The sequence below is a fragment of the Muntiacus reevesi genome, chromosome 5 (genome assembly GCF_963930625.1).
Source record: "Muntiacus reevesi chromosome 5, mMunRee1.1, whole genome shotgun sequence".
NCBI lineage: Eukaryota > Metazoa > Chordata > Mammalia > Artiodactyla > Cervidae > Muntiacus > Muntiacus reevesi.
Window position 1 is genome coordinate 28,895,309 of NC_089253.1, and position 19,511 is coordinate 28,914,819.

The following is a 19,511-nucleotide window of genomic DNA, read 5'->3' on the forward strand; positions in this document are numbered from 1 at the left end:
CGCTGCAACAATTCCAAGAACTGACCTCAAAGAGAGGGGAACACACTGACCCTGGAACTGAAGACTGACTGTTCTTAAAAGAGTCAAGATGACACTGGTCAGACCACCGATGACCAATTTCAAGATGACCACCTCTCTCTGCCTACAAACCCCAGAAACCCCCCTTTAGAAGCCCTTGCCCACTGCAGGAGTCAACGTTTGGACACAAGTCCACCCTCTTCCTTGGATGCCGACCTCTGGAATAAAGCCAACTTTCCTTTCTACCAACCTTGCTTCTTGAGTACTAGCCTCCAAGTGGCAAGCAGCCAGACCCCATTTTTGGCAACACTTCCAGCTCTAACACTGTTTAACCAAGGTTTGGTTCTGGGGGGGGCTTCTATTGGTTCTTAGTAGAACTGGTGCCCAGATCAAGCTGGTATTTGAGGCTGGGGCAGAAGCAGGAACGGGGTAGTCTCAGGTGACCCATGCTCGAAGCCCACTGTTCTGTCTCACAGAGTCAGAGGGGACTTGTTTTCCCTCTCCAGGGATCGTGCAACCCCCGGCTTATTTCTTTCTAGACCTCCGTCGAACCATGTGCAAAACAAGTTTTCTCTATCACCCCACTGAACGTGCGTCTTTCTCTGGGTGTAGATGGAGGGGAAGTGACTGGAGGGTGTGTGTGGGACTCGAGCAGGGCCAGCTCTTTCAGGGGGATGGCTGTGAAGTCACAGCCTGTGGCCCTGTTTTTTGCCTTCCACCCCAGAGGCTGCAGGGGTATTCCTGGCACTGGTGATTTCTCAGCTGCTCACATCTCACCACTCCTGACATATTTACATATGGAAAGTTCTCCCTTTCGATAAACATTTACAAACACCTTGATCGACTTGTGAAAATGTGACACTCTTTTGGAAGTCAGCCTTCGTGGGCTGTGGGGCTCAGCTATGTATTTTCATGAGACGGAGGCAGCCGTGCGGGTTTCTGCAGGGCCTACAAACCTCCCAGTCAGGAAAACCTCCCCCGAAACGGACAGAATAATTTACAGGCCCAGAGTGACGGGAAAAGAAGCTGCCGGCGGTTCCCCTGATGATAGGACTTAATGGGATGGGAAATGGATGCTGTGGGTCTAGGGCCCCCAGCTCCCAAGGCGCATCTGGGGAACAGGACTGCCAGGAAGGGTTTTCTGAAGCCTTGGTTCTTTGTGCAAGGCCTACTCTGGGGGCCTGGGTGGCCACAGGGCTCAGACAGGGTTCCCGAAGCTCCCGGGGCTGGAAAGAGACCTGTGATCGTAAAGGGAGGAGTCAGGCAGCAGTGATTCTCAACAGAATTTGTGGAAAGGGGAAGGGCATGACTTAATAAGAAAGGGCAAAGGTTTTGGAGTCAGAAAAACCCAACTTCAGATTCTAGCTCTTTTTCTTAACTGCTGCATGACCTGGGGCAAGTGAATGGGCTTCTTTGTCTGTCAGCCTCTGCATCTGCAAAAAGGAAACCTCAAGCCTGTCTGTCAGAGATGGAGAGGAGGTAAAAAAGCCCCCCTGTGTGGATGACCCAGCGGTGGGTCAAGGTCCCCGAAATGCTCCTCTCTAGCTGGACCTATGACACGGGCCTCATTGTGACTCAGCGGCAAGATGGCAAAGCTCTGGCCGCCCCCAGTCCTGACGTAGCAGGACTTCCTCTGCAGAAAACTGCCCGCGGGGAGAGACTGGCTCCTGGCTCCTGGCTCCTGCCGGCGGCATCACATCCTCCATCTCTGTGGGGTCCTCCGTGGGCCCCGGGGTGCAGGGGCTCTCGGGAGCGCTCCTGGGAGCCTGCCTCGGGTTGTGTAGCTTCGTCTCTCTCCTCCCTCCTAACACGACACCCTCCCTTGCCCATTGGCTGCTGGGGGAAGGCTTCCATTTAGTGGCATTTTCCTTTCTCATTTCATGCTGTAATGGAGATTCATTGCTAGTTTTAAATCCATAATTTGCCATGAAACCCTCCTCTCAGGCTGGGCTGAGGTCGGAGCGGAGAAGTAGTGAGTTATTCTTACCCTTTCAAGGTCTCCCTGCCCAGCCCAGGCCTCTCGGGCACTCCCCAGCTCTGGGCTTGGGCAGAATCCCAGGGGTGACACCCACTCTACTCTGCCCCACAGGTTGGAGCCAGGAGGGGGCCCTTTACCCCTGGGGGGCTGGCTGGCCCTGCCCTCCCTCTTGGTCCACTAGGACTCTTCCCTCAGCTTCGTTTCTCATTAGGGGGACTCAGTAGAGAAGTGGGCCTTGTGCTGGGGTGACCTGCATCACCAGCTCCATCCTTTTATGGGCCTGTCATCCCTTTGTGGCATCACTGAGATTTCTCCATTTCCCAAGAGTGACTGGCCTTCCCAGGTGGCAGTAGTGGTAAAGAACCTGCCTGCCAATGCAGGAGATGTTAGAGACACAGGTTTGATCCTTGAGTCATGAAGATCCCTTGGAGAAGGGAATGGCAACCCACTCCAGCATTCTTGCCTGAAGAATCCCAAGGACAAAGGAGCCTGGTGGGCTGCAGCCCACAGGGTCGCAAAGAATCAGACACGACTGAAGTGACTTAGCATGCAGCAGTGACTAGTCTTGATTGAGGGGCCTTGTGTCTTTCCACCATGGGGGCACTGATGAATCTGCTAAGCTGTGAACTTGTGTGTGTGTGTGTGTTAAGTGTGCACACCAGTCCATTTGTCCTTGGTGCACCGTGTATCTGGATGCACAGAGGGACCCAGTTAGGATTCCTGACAGAGGACCCAGGAGGGTACCTGGAGAGAGGCAGGCACTCGACGGGGCTTTTTCAGGTGGGAGGGATGTGGAAGGCCAAGTCCAGGCCAGAGGAAGTAGTGATGGCAGAACTGGTGAGGGCCGCCTTGAGGCAGCTGCATTCTGAAAGTGACAGGCAAGTGGCTGGAATCTCACACGCAGCCTTGGAGCTGCTGGTTTCACACTGAACGGTGGACGCCGGAGGATCTAAGGCCTGACTTTTGCAAATCTCCATGGTCTGAGCCCACACTCCTCTTGGCCGAGGAGTGGAGTCTGTTCAGCATCTCTTAGGGTCACGCTTGATTACAGCAGCAGAAGGACATACTATCCTTGCTCTCAGGAGCAAAGGAAAAGGACTCAGGGAACAATGACCCCTGAACCAGGATGGAATGAGAAAGAAGCACAAACTGTGGGGTGGCTCTGCCTGTCATCTTTCCAGCTCCTTGCTTTCCCCAGGAGAAGGAAAGCGGGTCCTGAGAGGTTAAACTCGGGGATCCCATGGCTCACTGCTGGTCCGCGGCAGGACTGGGGCAATGATGCTCATCGCCCAACTTCCAGGCCAGGGCCCTGGTCCTGCTTGGACCTAGAGATGTGCTGGTGTCCTGGGCATGGTGGACTGCAGGGCTGCCCCAGAGAGCCCGAGTCACTTAGTGGTCGTGGTGGGGGGGCGTGGTGTGGTGGGGGGCAAGGAACTAGAAATGGAGTGGTGGGGGGTAGGGGCAGGAAGCTGAGCGCCTTGCATACAGTAGACCCTGGGCAGGCTCCAACAAACCTTCCTGCCTCCCCTTGTGCTGGGGTTGAAGGCAAGAGATGCTGGAATGGGGAGGAGAGGGGCTGGCGCTGGGGTGGCTGTGTGGGGGCACCTCCATGGTTGAATGGTAAGAGCTCCCCAAGGTGACATCAGGCATCAGGTCACCTCGGCAAGGCCACTTGATCAGACTGCTTAGCTCTTCTCTCATTGGCTGAGTCTGTTCCAGCTGCCCTTGGGGATACTGGGTGGGGTAAGGGGTGTGTGTGCATCTCTTGCATCAGGCTTCCCTCTCCTTTCAGAGGGACCCACCTGCCCCATGCCACCTACATTCAGGCCAAGAGGGGAAGCGCTGGGTTTGACTCCATCCCTGAGGGGTCTCCAACCTCTCTGGAGCCATGGGGGTCACCCAGCATCTGCGGGTTCCCTTCTTCCCTGCACTCCCCTCTGTTATGGATGGGCCCTGGCCAGGGAGGAACAGCCTCTCCTGACAGCCCAGTGAGGCTGAGATGAAGAACAAGGAGACGAGGGTGGGCTCCTTTCCATGCAACATGGCCGATTAGAGGAAAAGGGGGACTGTGGTAGGGGGCGCCATTAGACACAGAAAGAGAGCCATCATAACTCAGCTCTGAAGTCCACACACCATCCAGTGGCTGCAGAGACCTCCAGGGAGACACCCCATCTCTGCCAGTCTTCCATTAACAACTGCTTTGGGGGGAGCGTACGGCCTTGAATCAAAGTGTGGACCTCAGAGACCAAGACTCCACCCCCAGGGAGCTTATACTATAATTTGGAATCGAGGGACCATTTGTTAGCTTCAAGTAACTCAACGATCCCTAAAGCCACACTCACCTTGTAACCTACAAGAGCAGGTGGGCACATAGTCAGAGCAAGAAGTCAAAGAGGGGCGCACAGTGGCCAAAGAGAGGGGGAGAAGCATAATCTGCCGCTGGCCCAGGGGGTCTTGGGGTGGCCTGGGCTCCTGAGAGGGCAGAGGAGCAGGAAGAGGGTGGAGAGACTGGGCCGGTGTTGGGGGGGGGTGGTGGGTGTGCATAAGGTGAGGTGCACAGCCGCCCAGGCACCACCTCTATCCTGGAGCTTCGGGAGATAAGGGTGATTGCTCTTGCTCTTCTCTCTCCCATCTCCGGCTTGCTTGCTGCCCCAATTTGGGGGTGACTGCAGGGTAATGAATGTGGCAGGAAGCAGACACAGCACAAATGCGATACGGCACCTAAGACCAAGCCGGTGCCCAGGCAAGACTCACTTAATGAGCAGATAAGGAAATCAATTCTGCTTGTCTTTCCTAGTGCCCGAGCCCAGAGAGGCCTGCAGGCTTCGTGCATTTCTGCCTGCATGCTGGGTGGAACCGCTTCTCCGAGACACAAAAGTCGGATGCCCCAGGAAGCAGGAGTCACTTGTGGGTTTCTCTTTGCATCGCGGGAATAACAGTAACAACAACAACAGGTATAGTAACGGCAGCCGATGCCTGCATGCCTTGTGGCATGCCAGGTGCTGTTGGGAGAAATGCCTTATGTGTATTATTTCATGAAATCTTCTAAGACTAAGAGGACAGATAGAATTATCTCCTCATTTTACACACGAGGAGACTGAGGCACAGAGGGGCTGAATAACCATCCAAGGTCACACCACAGGTTTCAAGTGCAGGCAAGTTGGCTGTGGGCTCTTAACCATGAAGCCGTGTTGCCTCTATAAACACCACAATACAATACAACTCTCCTGTGTATCGAGGACGTACTATCTACTAGGTACTGTTCTCATGGCGAGGGTCAGCATGATCCCGTTAGTCAGTCCTAACTCTGTCACTACAGTCACCTGGGGGATACTTTCTGAGGCCCTGGCATGTGCCTGTAGGCTGGGCGTGAGGGCTGCACACTGCCTTTCAGACACCCCGTGGAGGAGCCAGACGGGTGAACAGTGACTTTGAACAGAACGTGGCGAGCGTTGCGATTGAGGTGGGACGGAAGGCTAAGGGAGCCCAGAGCAGGACAGCCAGGCCATGTGGCGCTCAGGGAGGGCTTCCTGGAGGAGGTGATATCTAAGATGAATCCTGACAGGTGAGCAAGAAGCCGCCAAGGGAAGAGAGGTGAGAAGGGCATTCCAGGCAGAAGCACATGTGAGCGAAGGCACAGGGGTGTGGGGAGTGGAGGGTGCCGCGAGCTGGTCATTATCCGGGAGCAGGGGCTGGAGAGCAAGCTGAGGGCAGAGCTTAGGGGGCCCTGCGTGTCACGGAGGGAGCTTGGGTTTTGTTCTGCGGAGGTGCTTCCTCACCCCTGAAGATCTGCTCAGACTGCCCCCCGCCGACCCCACAGGGTGACAGGGTGGCATTCTCACCACCGGTTTCTGAGAGAATGATTTTAGAAGCCAGCGCTCTTGGGCCATTTCAGTTCCGCCTTCCTTTGCTGTGGGACCTGAGTTGTGTGCCGTCTCTCTCTGGAGCCACCTGCCCAGAGGTTAGGGCACTGGGGATTGGGGGATGCCAATCCCCCACGGCCTTGTGGACGTACGGACCTGAGAGCTCCCCAGCTGGAAGAGCTGCAGACAGAGACGAAGCGAAGACACATTTGGACCTTATTTGTCTGCCCCAAAGTATTTGGGGTTTACTTCATCTTAAAGATGCCCTCTTCATTTTAATTGACTTACTCTCCATCATTAAATAAATCATGTTGATGTAGGAAGCGTTGTTTCTATTGGGAGCCACAAGGCAGAGTTAATATTAAAACAAACTGGGAAGAAGAGGTAGGGGTAGGAAGCCTGGGAAAATCCCTTTCTTAATAATTAACTTGACATCCACAATCCTCCTCCTCCTCCACCCCCCGACCTTCAATCCCGCTTACCTTGTTCTGCTCCCTCATTTTCATAGCGTGTGTTATCACCTGATATCCTGCGCAGCTACACAATGTGCTAGCTAAATGTTTACTGTGTAGTGACTGTCTCTCTCTCTGCTAGGCAGGGGAGCTTTTCTCTCTCATTTACTAATGAGTCTCCAGTGTCTGGCACCTAATACGTGCTCAGCAAATGTTTGTTGATCACATCTTTGGTCCCCCTATCCTCCTGCTCTGGGTCGCCTCCCCAAATTCCTGCCATCCAGCTTTCACGAAGTTAGAAGGATCAAACGCTACTGCCCCATTACCCCTCTGGCCCTGGGACGGTTTTGGTTCTTGCAGGTGGGAGAAACAGGAGTGTGCATCATTTTACAGATGAGGAATCTGAGACTCAGAGTGGTCGAGTGACCAGCCCACAGCTGGTTAATGGCAGGACCGTGACTGTTGTCTCCGGGCCTGTGGCTCTGTCGCTGACACCATGATTCCAGGGATGGTCTGGGGTGGGAGGCTGCCCAGTCCTTACCTTGCTCAGCTTTACAGGAGCTGCTCCTTCCCCTTCTTCCTCTCTGTCTCCCTCCCTCTGTCTCCCTGGGGGAGCAAACCCTCAGCTCACAGTTGCTCCCCACCTGATTGCATCTGAGAGCTGGAAACACAAGGCTAATTAATGTGTCTGTGACTCTAGGCTTGGCTGCCGGGCCGGGTTCCCAGGCCCTCCCTGGAGCACTGCAGACTCTGAGCTAGCCCTTTGGCTTCTCCAAGCAGGCTGCCGGCAGATGCGTATTTTAACAATGCACGTCTGTTGGCTATATAATCTCTTGTATTTGCCCTTCTCACTTGGTGCTTTGATGGAAGACCCCTGGGGGTCTCCCTCTGGCCCAGCCAGTGTTTGCTTTGCAATTTTGCTGAAATACCATCTGATTCTTCTCTCACATATTCTACAGGTTCTAATCAGGCTCTTACTTTATTTAATTAAAAATCTATCTCAGGCAAATACAGACAAAATTAGGAATCTCTCTCATTTCTGTAACACAGGGAAGGCAGCGTCCCCCCTTGGGATCCCCCTCCCCTGGCCTTGGGGATCTGGCTGGGACATTCTCAGGCTGAGATGTCATGGCAAAGCAGATGGGATCTGAGTCGGGAAGCTGGCTGGCCAGGGTAGGCTGTTCCTACCTGGAGGAAAGAGTGGAGGCTCTTTCCTCCACTGGCACTGCAGAAGCCCTGTCTGTCCACCACTGTGAGTAGACCAGGCTCCCTTTCCCAAAGGCTGGGTCAGTGTCTGCGTGCAGGGCCGCCCTCCAGGGCAGTAGGTGGGGCTGTGTACCGCGGAGAAACTCAGCCAGAGTCCTGCAGGGCCAGCTCAGGGAGGGGGCCCTTAGCACTAGCTTTAGAGTGGAGACCTACAGGACCCTTCAGGGCTGAGGACCTACATGGACAGGTGAGCGGTGGGGACCTAGGGTGCCCTTGAGGAGTCAGGGGAGACTGTGGCAGAGTCTGAGGAAGCTGGAGGAGTGGCGTTGTGGTCTGTCTGAAAGGCTGATGGACAAACACCAGTGTAGGCTCCCTTTCTGGCCTTAGGAATTCCACCCAGGCCATCCTGCTGGCGTCTCCTGGAAACTCCGCCTTCCCCGTCCTCAGCTGATCTCCCGACTCACGAAACATCTCCCCCGACAAACCAGCTCTGCCCAGAAGGCAATGCTGGGTCAGGCCAGTGGAGAGGGAGACGGGGGGCTGAATGCCTTCTAGATGTGACCCAAGACAAAATTAAGTCTGTTCAGATCAGACCCTGAGGCCCTGCTGGCGGAAGCCTGGCTCTTCACCAACCAGACAGGCAGTCCTACTGGCATTTAGAAATGCGAACACTGGGCAGAGAGCACTAGTTTGCAGTTGGAAACTCTGGGGTCTGTTTTGAATGTTAAGTGAGCTGTGTGACCTCCCGTGAGAGCTTTTGCCTCTCTGAGTCTCAACTTCCTTATCTGTAAGATATCTGGGGTAACTTGGACTTGGTAATCTAGCTGAGATAGTACAGACGAAAGGGGACTGTGGCTTGGTATGGCCAGGTGAGGTTCTGATCCCAGGACGAGAACTTAAGGCCCAGAGGCGTCCCCGCCTGTTTTAAGGCCTGTGTGAAGTCAGGAGTGGGCACTGCTTGGGGGCCTCTCAGTTGAGCATCTCTCTAGAAGGGTTTCCCTGATAGCTCAGTTGGTAAAGCATCCTCCGGCAATATGGGAGATGGGGGTTCAATCCCTGGGTTGGGAAGATCCCCTGGAGAAGGGAAAGGATAACCACTCCAGTATTCTGGCCTGGAGAATTCCATGGACTCCATGGGGTTGCAAAGAGTTGGACACGACTAAGTGACTTTCACTTTCACCCTCTAGAAGGGGTCCAAGAGTGAAGCATGGTGCTATAAAACCTCTGGAGATAAAGATGTTATGAACCCAAGACTTCCCTGGTGGTCCAGTGCTTAAGAATCTGCCTGCCAATGCAGGGCACTCTGGTTCCATCCCTGGTCTGGGAAGATTCCACATGCCACGAAGCAACTGACCCCCTTGTGCCACAGCTACTGAAGTCCACGCGCCTTAGAGCCTGTGCTCCACAATAAGAGAAGCTGCCACAATAAAAATCCTGCACACGGCAACGAAGAGCAGCCCTCATTCGACGCAACTAGAGAAAGCCCGTGCATAGCAACAAAGACAGTGCAGCACTCCCCATCCCCCACTCCCAAATAAAACAGAATCCAGTCCCCCTAAAAAAAATCCTACAACTCTGCTTAACAAATCTATACTGGCCTTTTGCAATCCTCAAAGATCAGAAAATATATTAGGCACTAAATCCTCCTTCTCTTTTCCCTCAATCCCCACAGCAATCGAAGGCCGGGTCCCATTTCAGCCATCTCTCAGAGACACAGGTGGCAGACTTTCCCTCTAACACAGGGGGCTTGCCACTTCCTGGTCAAGGGACCCCCCAGCTCATTGACCCTCCAGAGAAAGTTTATTTCTCTCATTCCTTCTGGGGGAGACTCAGAGGTTGAAGGGGGTCTCTGAGGTTGGCCCCAGTTTCTCTTCCCCGTCTCAAGAAGCCAAGCTCCCTGCTGGGTGAGTGGTCCTCCAGGGCCTATCCCAGCGTGCTGGCCATGTAGATCTGACGCCCTCTTAGATATTTCATCTCTGAGCAGCCGTGTGTCTCAGCTGCCCGGCGGCAAGGAGGCAGCACCCAGCTGTTGACCCTGTTGTCAGACTTTTCAACAGCTGCTGGGGGCAGGTAGTGGCGGGCCAGGGGGTGGGGGTGGACTTCCCTCGTCCAGCGGCCTGTGCACCAGCCCCCACATCCACCCTTTGCTTCTAGGAGCCTCATATCCTCACCTGGGCCCACCTTCCCCTTCCCTCAGGTCGGCGTCGGAACAGCGAGGTAACGTAAGTGGAGGTGCAGAGAGCGTTGCTCTGCAGCGCGATGCAAACGTGAACTATTATTACTGGTACGCCGGTGTGGTTCCCAGCAGGCCTGGCTCCTCTCTAACATCGGGCCAGAGGAGGCAGTTGATGGGGCTGAACTCTAAATGAGGACGAGGCGGTTGAGGGGGTAGCTGAGCCCGTCCCCTGGTCTCCAGGCAGGTGGGCCCGGGTCCAGGAGTGGGGACCTCTTCAGGAGGACGTTCCCGGAGAAACCGAGATGAAGACAGACCAGGGGCACGTGTGTGATGTGGCAATAAGAACCTGTAATGGTTTTCCTGAGGGTGATGTAGGCAGCCAGCCCGGGCCTCTGCCAGAGAGCCGGGATTCCCAGGTGGGAAGGAGCAGGGCCAGGGTGGTCCCTGTGGATGCTGGAATCACCAGGAGAGCCTGATGGGGGAGGAGGCTAGATGGGGCTTTGTCAGCACCAGGGGAAGGCAATTTGTAAAGAAGGGACTCAAGGGTACAGCCCCTACTTCTCTGGGTCTCCAACACCAAACATAGCGCCTAACTTAGACTGCGTGCGCAGAATACCCTTCCTGATTGAATAAACAAGCCCCAGGAGCCCTCTTTAGCTTCCTCAGTGGCCGTCTAACACACTGGAGTTGGGCAGAGTCAGAGGTCGGCTGGCACTGGCCTTCTGATGTCCAGGACAGGGATGTTCACTTTCCCCCTTTTGGTGGGGAGGGACTGACAGAGTGGGGCAGCAGCCCTATTGCCCACTGGGCGGGCCCCTCCAGTCTGGCCCCTGATTTCTGGAGCTGAGCCCCGGCTGCTTCCCAGAGCATCCTTGGCCGGGCGCAGGGACGGTTCTTACCTAGGACGGTGAGGCGCGCAGGGCGGGACCGGATGGCGGCCTGGATGGCCTGGCACTCGTACACGGCATCGTCTTGCAGCTCCGCCCGCAGGATCTTCAAGTGATGCTCCCCTGACAGGTGGTTCCCTACCACCAGATACTGTGGGTAACCTGTGGAGAAGGCAGGTGTATCAGGGGGCGGGGCGGGGATGGAGAAGCCGGCATGACTGACGGGCACAGTGGGCCGGACATTGAGCGGGTTGGGGGCTTGTGGGGGCTGGTCTTAGGGGGCCGGCAGAGCAGGAGGAGATGGCGCAGGGCCCTGATCTCAGTGTAAGGAGCACAAAAGTGAGCTTCCGCAGGGAGCTAGGACAGCGTGTCTGTGTGTGTGCGTGTGTGTAAAGGGTATTGCAGGTTTTAAGTTTAGGGACGTCGGAGAAGCTATTGTTAGAGCGGGAAGGAGCTGAATGTGGACAGATACAGCGGGTTGTCGCCCTGGAACCCAGCCTGCTCAGCTCTGAGGCTTGCCAAGCAGACACACATCCTGATAAGAAAACACACACAGAAAGACAGAGAGACCCAGGCTCAGAGTCACAGAGAAGACAGGGTCAGAGGGAGCGAGAACAAACAAAAATACCTGGAAAAAGAGCAAGAGTGGTTTTGGGGGAAATCTTTGGCTGCAGATGGGCAGGAAGTAGAAACCGAGGCCCACACACCAGAGCCCAGGAACCTCTGGTCACTTTGAGCTGTTTAAGTGACTCTTTTCTGGCCATTCTTACTATGACCCCCCGGGACCCCAGGGCCTGATTAAGCACGTAGGTGACACTCAGATCACTTAAAAATTGGGGGCCTCTTATACCATTGGCGATGAATAATAGATAAATTAAAGCTTGAGAATGATGAATCCTTAAGCAGTTTTCCTGCTGCTCCGTGGGTTGAATGGAAAAACAGCAGGGGTTGTGGCTGCCGGGCTGGGCAGAGCCTCTCTGTCCCGGGTCTTGGGCCCTTGACCTTCTTTTATTTAAATTTATTTGTTTTTAATTGAAGGATAACTGCTTTACAGTATTGTGTTGGCTTCTGCCATACACCAACATGGATCAGCCATAGTTACGCCTATGTCCCTTCCCTCTGGAACCTGCCTCCCACCTCCCAGCCTTTCCCGCCCCTCTAGGTTGTTACAGAGCCCCGGTTTGAGTTCCCTGAGTCATAACAGCAAATTTCCATGGCCGCCTATTCTACATACGGTAGCGTATATGCTTCCATGCCCTCTCTCCATTCGTCTCACCCTCTCCTTCCTCCCCTCCCACTGAGTCCATAAGTTGCTTCTCCATGTCTGCATCTTCACTGCTGCTGGGCCCTCCATCTCCTTAGTTCCTCCCCGCAGGACCTGTTTTCCACTCACCCCTTTCCCCGACCTCTGCGTGTCCCCACATACAGGGCCCCTCTCTTTCCAGAGGCCCATCCACCCTCTGACAGCCCCAAACTGCTTCTCTTTCTGAAGGGCCTTCGCTGGGGCAGAGTGAGTTCTCAGGAGGAGGCAGCGGGGCACGTCGGGCCTTTTAAAGCGAAGACTAAGGCTTGAGAGGCAGGAACAGACAGGGGAGGTGCCATAGCTGTCCTCGCATTTTTATCAGTCTCTCAGGAGGGGTTAGACGTGTTTGTGTAGCTTCTAAGGATTGGGCCAAGGGGCACAATGAACGTGGGGACACACTTTAGGTTACTGTCAGCAATGTACGGGTGTCAGCAGGGATCTGGGCTGCCAGAGATGGTAGTGAGGTTCCCGTCACTGGCTGTATTCAAGCAGAGGTGGGATGATCCCATCAGGGACACACAGAGGAGATTTCTTGGGTGCTCCAGGGCCCCTCTTACCCCCACAACCCACGGGTCTTCCAGAGGGGAGGGCAGGGTTCCCTGGGGGTGGGCTGTTAAGGGGCACCCATTCCTGGTCAGTGGAGGCAGCACAGTGATCCTCCGCCAGGCTCCCCAGTATGCTTTTGGGGTGCATCCTCTGTGGCTGAGCCTGTTAGGCTCAGGTCTTCACGGCTAGCATTGTCCCCAGCATGCCCTCCACAGCTGTTCAGGCCTGGCCGGTGATGTGACAGGGCCATCAGCTGTAGCCCCAAGATCACGGCTTCCCCTCCTGCCCGCCCTTCCTGCCCTCTGCTGGGCTTTGGGGGAGCAGCCGGGGTGAGTTAAGCTGGCTCTCCGCAGGGCCCGGTGAGGAGCTGGAAGTGGGCGCTGGTCCAGCCTCATCCCGCTGCAGCTGCTGTTAGCGTAGCTGGTGGGCGGCCCCCAGCCCCTCCGACCTGCTGCCTCGTGACCAGATCCTGGTCCCCTGCAGGCATCCTGGCCGGAGCGCATCCTGGCCGGAACGCGCGTGTTGCTGTCTCGCAAGCCAACAGCAGCCACCTTCTGCTCTCATAAGCTGCTGAAAACATCAGTGATGGGTTTGTCTGTATTTGCCTAATTAGGCGACGAGTCGTGATGCTGTTCTGAGGACTGGCAGCATCTTTGGAAAACACAGGCCCAGAATGACCGATTCAGAGCGAGTTCTAACTCCTTCCACTAGTACCGTTACTCTCTTTTGCTACTCTCAGGGGAGGTAAAATTATGGGTAGTCAGCGTTCTACAGACAAACTGCCTGGGTTTTAATGTCAGCTCTATCAGTCCCTAACTCTGCTGTCTTGGGCAAGTTGCTCTAACCGCTTTGTGCTGCCATTTCCTTGTCAGTAAAATGGGACAATGGTAGTACCTCATAGAGTTATGGGGAGGAATAGATAGGATTATCTTTATAAAGCACCTGACACAGTAAGTAGTTTATAAATGTTAGTTTAGACTCTGAATGACACAGGGAGCTCAAATCTGGTGCTCTGAGACAACCTAGAGGGATGGGATGGGCTGGGAGATGGGAGGGAGGTTGGAGAGGGAGGAGACATATTTATACCTATGGCAGATTCGTGTTGATGTATGGCAGAAACCAACACAATATTGTAAAGCAACTATCCTCCAATTAAAAACAAATAAATTAAAAATTGAACATGACAGTGATGTAAGGTAGCCAGGGAGGTCCCTGTCTTTAGCAGACAGGGTACAAGCGTTTTGGGCGTTGGGAGTCAGGATCCCGTGAATTTGTTGTTCTGTTGCTAAGTCGAGTCTGATTCTTTGTGACCCCATGGACTGCAGCACACCAGGCTTCCCTGTCCTTCACTATCTCATCCTCATGTCCATTGAGTCAGTGATGCCGTCCAACCATCTCATCCTCTGTTGCCTCCTTTTCCTCCTGCTCTCACTATTTCCTATGCATTGGGCTTGAGATATGTTTGAATCAATTTCTTTCTCAGCTGTGACTTTATTTACCTGCCAAGTAAAAAAAGGAAAAGCCTTCTTTTTTTTATAACCCATGGATCATTGTAGATTTATGAGATAATGTCTGAGAAGAATTTGAGCTTCTTAGAAGAAAAATGTTCTATCAATATGAGGGAGTGTATTTATAAATCACTTCCTTCGACTGATTTTTTTCCAGTCTCGGTGGCCAGGAAGATAGTAAGGTCTTCAGTTAGGGCTCATTCCTGGTAGACTGGTTGGAGCCACGTATTTAAAATAGAAGAGGGCAGAGCTGCAGCAGGCCAAAACCTCACAACCCTGGGCCTCATAATATTTAGTGCTTGGCAAATACTTGCCACACTGTTACACTCACTTTCTTATTAGGCAAGCAAACAATGTTTATTAAGCATATAGTTGTCATCACTGTCATGATGCTATTTTGGGACAAGTGATCAAATCCAGAGAAAATATTTTACCAAGAGTCTGAGTTCACTGGTTCTTTAAGGAGAGGGCCAGACTTCTTTCTATCAATGGAGTCAGGTTGGGGAGGAAGCAGACCCCAGTCCATCAGAGTGCGCTGCCCTCCAGCACTTAGCAAGACCCAGTCTCAAGTCCCAGAAAGTCATTTGTGGAAGTGGATGCCAGAGGGTCAATTACGGGTCTGGTGATGACCATCCTAGGAACCATCCATAGTGACCTGGGGCCTCCTCCTGGCCACTGACCCAACAAGAACCCAGTTCCTGACTGAAGCTGAAAACTACTGACCAGGAACCCAGAGAGCCTTCTTACCCAGCAGCGGTGCTGAGCCCGCTCAGAGCCACGTGAAGTGTGAATCATTCTGGTTCGGAAAGATCGTGTCATTTCCCCAGTCCCTCACGGGTAAGGGAGCTCAGAGTCCCTGAAATTGGCTGGTTCCCATAATACTTAAATTTTATGGCAGCACAGTATATTTTGGAGATGTGATTGTGTATTTTATCCATGCTCAGCTGGGCTGTAGCACTCAAACCCCAGGATGCTATTGACCATTGCTATAATGTTTCAATATACATTTTTGGCAAGACATAACTCACATTTTAAAATATTAATTTCCCAACCATCCTGTTCCCAAGTGCACTTCGATTTTTATTTTCTTGCAGTTGTACACCAGGAGAGAGGCAAAGCTACTTCTCAGTTGAATACTTATTTTTCTCTCCTCCACCCCCAGACATTCCTTGATGGCAGGACACCCACATCCCTTGTTCTGCATTTTCCAGTTCATGCTAAGCTTAGTAAACGGCCACATGCTGACCCTCACCAGGGGAGAATTGCAATGACTGATGGGTGAGTGACCAAGATGATTTCAGTCTTTTTCCTCCCAGGGGAGAGGATGGATTGGAAAGACATTTGTATGGGCTTAAGGGTTGACATTTACAATACTTAACAGGTGATGGGGCGTGGGTGCCAACCAGGCAGCTCAGACACCAGTCATCAATAGGCACCAGAGACCACCAGTGCATCTTTGCTGAACACCAGCCTGGGTGGGCTGAACAAGGCCTGGAATTTATTTCAAACACTTGTTTTCTTTTCTCCCCATCGCATGGTAACCTCTAAGCCCTACCAGCTTTCTTTGCATTTTCAATCTACTTGGTTTCCTTTAGTGGATAAAAGGGGGGCTTCCAAGATGACTCAGTGTAAAAGAACCTGCCCGCCAAAGAAGGAGATGTGGGTGCGATCTCTGTGTTGGGAAGACCCCCTGGGGAAGGAAATGGCAACCCACTCCAGTATTCTTGCCTGGAGAATCCCATGGACAGAGGAGCCTGGTGGACTATAGGCTATGGGGATGGCAAAGGGGTTAGACACGACTTAGCAATTAAAAATACAGCAACAAACAACAATGGATGGAAGAAGGGAAGAACCAGACTGTGTCTTACGTGGGGAATACATTTGGGATCAAGAAAGACGAAGGCTTTACTTCTGGAAATCTGACTTTACATGAGACATATTTGACTTTGGATAGGACCCTCCAAGCCAACACTGTGTTAGGTTTAGGACTGACAGCCAGAATGGAGGGTTAATTGTAATTCACCACCGAAAGTCAGAGGGGCCCTCAGAGTCCTATGCATCCTGGACCAGGGCCTGCCTTGCCTGACTCTGCTCGTGGAATCTGCAATGAAAGCTGAGACTTAATCCCCCAAATGCATATGAAGATGGGGTTCCCTAGGAGGGTGGGTGGTGGGTAGGGCAGGGGTGGGTTCCAGGCCTTCCTAGGGAGGCCTGGGGGTACTCACTTGAGAGGTCCCTGCCCACGCCCAGAGCCAAGCCATCCTTGATCCACAGGACGAAGCCATCGTATTCAGGGATGGCGCACAGCAGTGTCACCGGCTGCCCCGACACCACGGCCTGATCCTGGGGCTGCTGGCTGAAGGAGTACACTTGACCTGGGAAGGAAACAAGGATGGCGGTCAGTTACATGCCAGAAGGGCTTCTGCTTGATCTGTGGAAGCAGACACCAGGCTGGTCCAGGAGACAAGAGCCCCCCAGAGCGCCTCAGCAGTGGCTTCCTCACTGCCCCCAGCTCCATCACCTGCTCACAGGAGCTGGCCACAGCTGCAGGCTCCCTGTCCATCAACTCCCATGCACTCATGCTGTGGTTTTGGCATCCTCCAGCCTCAAACGGGCCACAGGACACCCTATTCCCCTTCCCACCTGATGACACTCCCTGGCACCTACTTCCACGTGGGGGCAGAGACAGGAGACAGACCTCCAGTCGGAAGCACTCTGGGGGTGTGCTTCAAGAGGGCCGTGGGCATGGAGGAGGGTGGAGAGCTATGATTAAACCTGGAAACCCAAGGAATAATATCATCCTTTTAGTGGCTTCCAGGATGGGACTAGGACCAGCACCCCAAGGGGTCAGGCCCTACAGGACAAAAGGAACGGAGCTATTCATGGAGGATTAACTGCAATGCTAGTTAGCTGTTATTACCCACAGTTTACAGATGAACTGAGGCTCCTAGCAAAGGAGTGACGTGCCTGAGGTCACACAGTGGGCTCAGGTGTAGCTCAAGGTTACACTGTGGGCCCACGTGGAATCCAAGGGCATACAGCAGGCCCAGGTGGAGTTCAGGGGCACACAGTGGGTCCAGGTGGAGTGTGGCAGATGATGTGGCTGAGGGAGCGGGTCATTGTCTCCACCCGTCCTCCTGTCCCCGTCTTTTCTGCAGCAGACCCTACTCTAGCGTCACTGTCACTCGGAAGCAGAGCATCAGTGTGACCCCACCCCTCCCCACACACCCCTCCCCAAACCATCTACCTTGGCCAGTTCATGACTAAGGTGAACAGACACACCCACAGTAGGTACAATACGCCAGGCATTGTTCTGAGATTTAAAAGTATCAGCTTGTTAATATGCTCATCTTCATAACAACCTATGAGGTCGGTGCTATTTTTATCCCCATTTTCCAGATGAGGACATGAGGCCCAAGGGAGGGATAACTATGAACAGAAGCCTCGCATGTTAGTTACTCACAAGGGCCCTGTGTACCTTCCTGTGGCTGTCACGTGCCCACAGCACCCGTGTGGAGCCTGATCAACCCGTCTCACAGGGACTCAGCACCCGGAGGCTTGGAGGTTACTAGCCTGTCCAGGGAGTCTCTAGCGGCAGGACCTTGGGCTGTGAATCAAAGACTCTCTGGCTCTAAGGACCGTGTTCTCATCTACAGCGAGCGGATCGCTATGCCTGGACCTGGAGGGATTGCTAAAGAAGGGGATGTCCTGTGAGCTACGTGTCCTGGGAAGCCACAGGTGAACGGACAACGGGACCTGGGACCTTGACGTCCACCGAGCTCCCGGCCCACAGCGCCATCTGTCCTTCACGTGCAGTCTCTCCTGTAACCTGGTGATTACCATTCAGAGCAGAACCGCTCCCATTTTACACCAAAGAAACCCAGATCAGAGAGGAAAAGTGACCTGCCCAAGGTCACACGGCTAACGAATGGGGTTTGATCTGAGGTTTTTGACTTCTAAGCTTGTATTTTTTCCCCACGCCTTACTCTGCAGACACAGATACACAGCTGAGGAAAACAGGGCCGAGTGGGCAGGCTCTTCCTCCACTGGGAGAGTCGGGGTGGCCACACAGGTCTCGGACACTGGCTGCTGCCCATCTGGGGACACAGGGCTCCAGACTGGGGTCCAGCTCTCAGCAAGAGATGGCCCTGAGCAGGGAGCCCCTGGGGAATGTCCCGGAGCGGCACTGGGGATGGCAGTGGGGCAGAGACAGAGGTCCACGCGGCGCAGAGAGTGTGTGGAAGGCGGGAAGGTGGTAAGTTTTCAACTTGATAGATCTTGGCTGGGTCTCTGAGGAATCTCATTAAAAATCAAATTGGCCCTGAATTGTGGGAGTAACACTTTTTATTCTGATTTGAGCTTTACAAATTAGATTTCATAGGACATTTTCATCAGCTCTGTGTGGTGGGGTGTTTTTTTTTTTTTCTTTTTCTGTCTCTTCAAGTTCTCTGTTGTAATTAGACTGCTTCTGGCACCAAACAAGAGAGAGAGAAGGAGGGAAGAGATGAGAGGAGACAGGGAGGGAGAGAGTGGAGAAGGAACCAGAGGGTGAGGGGCTGGGATGAGCAGGAGAGAAAGTGGGGAGGAAGAGAGAGACAAGGGAAGACGGCAGGGAGGAGAGGGGGATGGGGGGGAGAGGGAGGAGCTGGGAGGACGGAGAGGCTGCATGGGCGGCAGACCAGTCCTCTCCCAGGCCCCTTCTCCAAGGCTCTGATGACGACTTCACAGTGCATTCTTTTATCTCAAAACCTTTCTTGCAAGAAGGACAGTGTCAAGACAGCCACCATAGCTGCCAGAGATTGTGTGATCAGAGAGAATTATCAGGTTGTCAGCTGGGAGCCAGGGGTAGGGGTGGGGGTTGAGATGAACAAGCTCTCCGCAGCAAAGCCTGAGCCCCAGGAACGCCCGTGAACAGGGAGGCCTCTGGTGGGAGCATCCCCTTGCTTCCTCTTGGTAGCAGTGAGGGGACCTAGAAAGCTGGGGCACAGGGGGCATCCCAGGTGGAGGTGTGGGCCGGGGCAAGGGTGAGAAGCCTGAGGATGTCGGGGATGGCGGTCCTCCAGGGAGAGGAAGGGCTGTCACCATGGAGACCGGGACTGGCGGGGCTGGGAGGGGAAGGTCCCGGGAAGCAGGTGTGGAGGTGGACACTGAGCCGTCACTACTTCTCCTTGGAGGCTGCCTCAGAGCCAGGAGTTGGAGCAGGGCCGACAGAAGGGAGCCTGAAAGGAAGGGAACAGGAGCGAGCCTCCAGTGGACTAGGGTCCCCTGATCTACTCCAGCAGGCTTCAGAGAGAGCTTTCGGCTCTCATGTGTTGTCTGTTTGGATCCCTTCAACTTTTCCATGGAAAGAATGTTTCTGGAGGGAGATTGGTACCCAGGATAGTCTCAACAGCCTGCCCCCAAAGACATGGTTTGCAAATGATTTGGGGGGAGGGTGCACTCTGACAATTTGCCTTTTCATCATGTTTATTCTGGCTATACTGGCTGCCATGTGGAATCTTAGTTGCCCTGACCAGGGATCGAACTTGTAACCCCTGCAGTGGATGCGCGGGGTCTTAACCAATGGACTGCCAG

The 19,511-nt window shown here is 53.8% G+C and overlaps 1 protein-coding gene and 1 long non-coding RNA gene across 2 annotated transcripts in view; one reads left to right on the plus strand and one right to left on the minus strand.

The window, feature by feature from the left end:
• Positions 1-19,511, minus strand: part of KIRREL3 (kirre like nephrin family adhesion molecule 3) — a 595,366-nt gene that overhangs the window by 80,782 nt on the left and 495,073 nt on the right. Inside the window, exons 3-4 of the mRNA XM_065937390.1 lie at positions 16,163-16,312; positions 10,593-10,742 (exon numbers count right to left, since the gene is read on the minus strand). Of these exons, the coding sequence (XP_065793462.1) occupies positions 10,593-10,742; positions 16,163-16,312 (300 nt within the window). The remainder of the gene's footprint in view (positions 1-10,592; positions 10,743-16,162; positions 16,313-19,511) is intronic.
• Positions 1,373-18,253, plus strand: LOC136169559 (uncharacterized). The gene is made up of 3 exons (XR_010663419.1): positions 1,373-1,497; positions 4,794-4,950; positions 17,594-18,253. It is a non-coding gene; the product is annotated as an uncharacterized lncRNA (long non-coding RNA).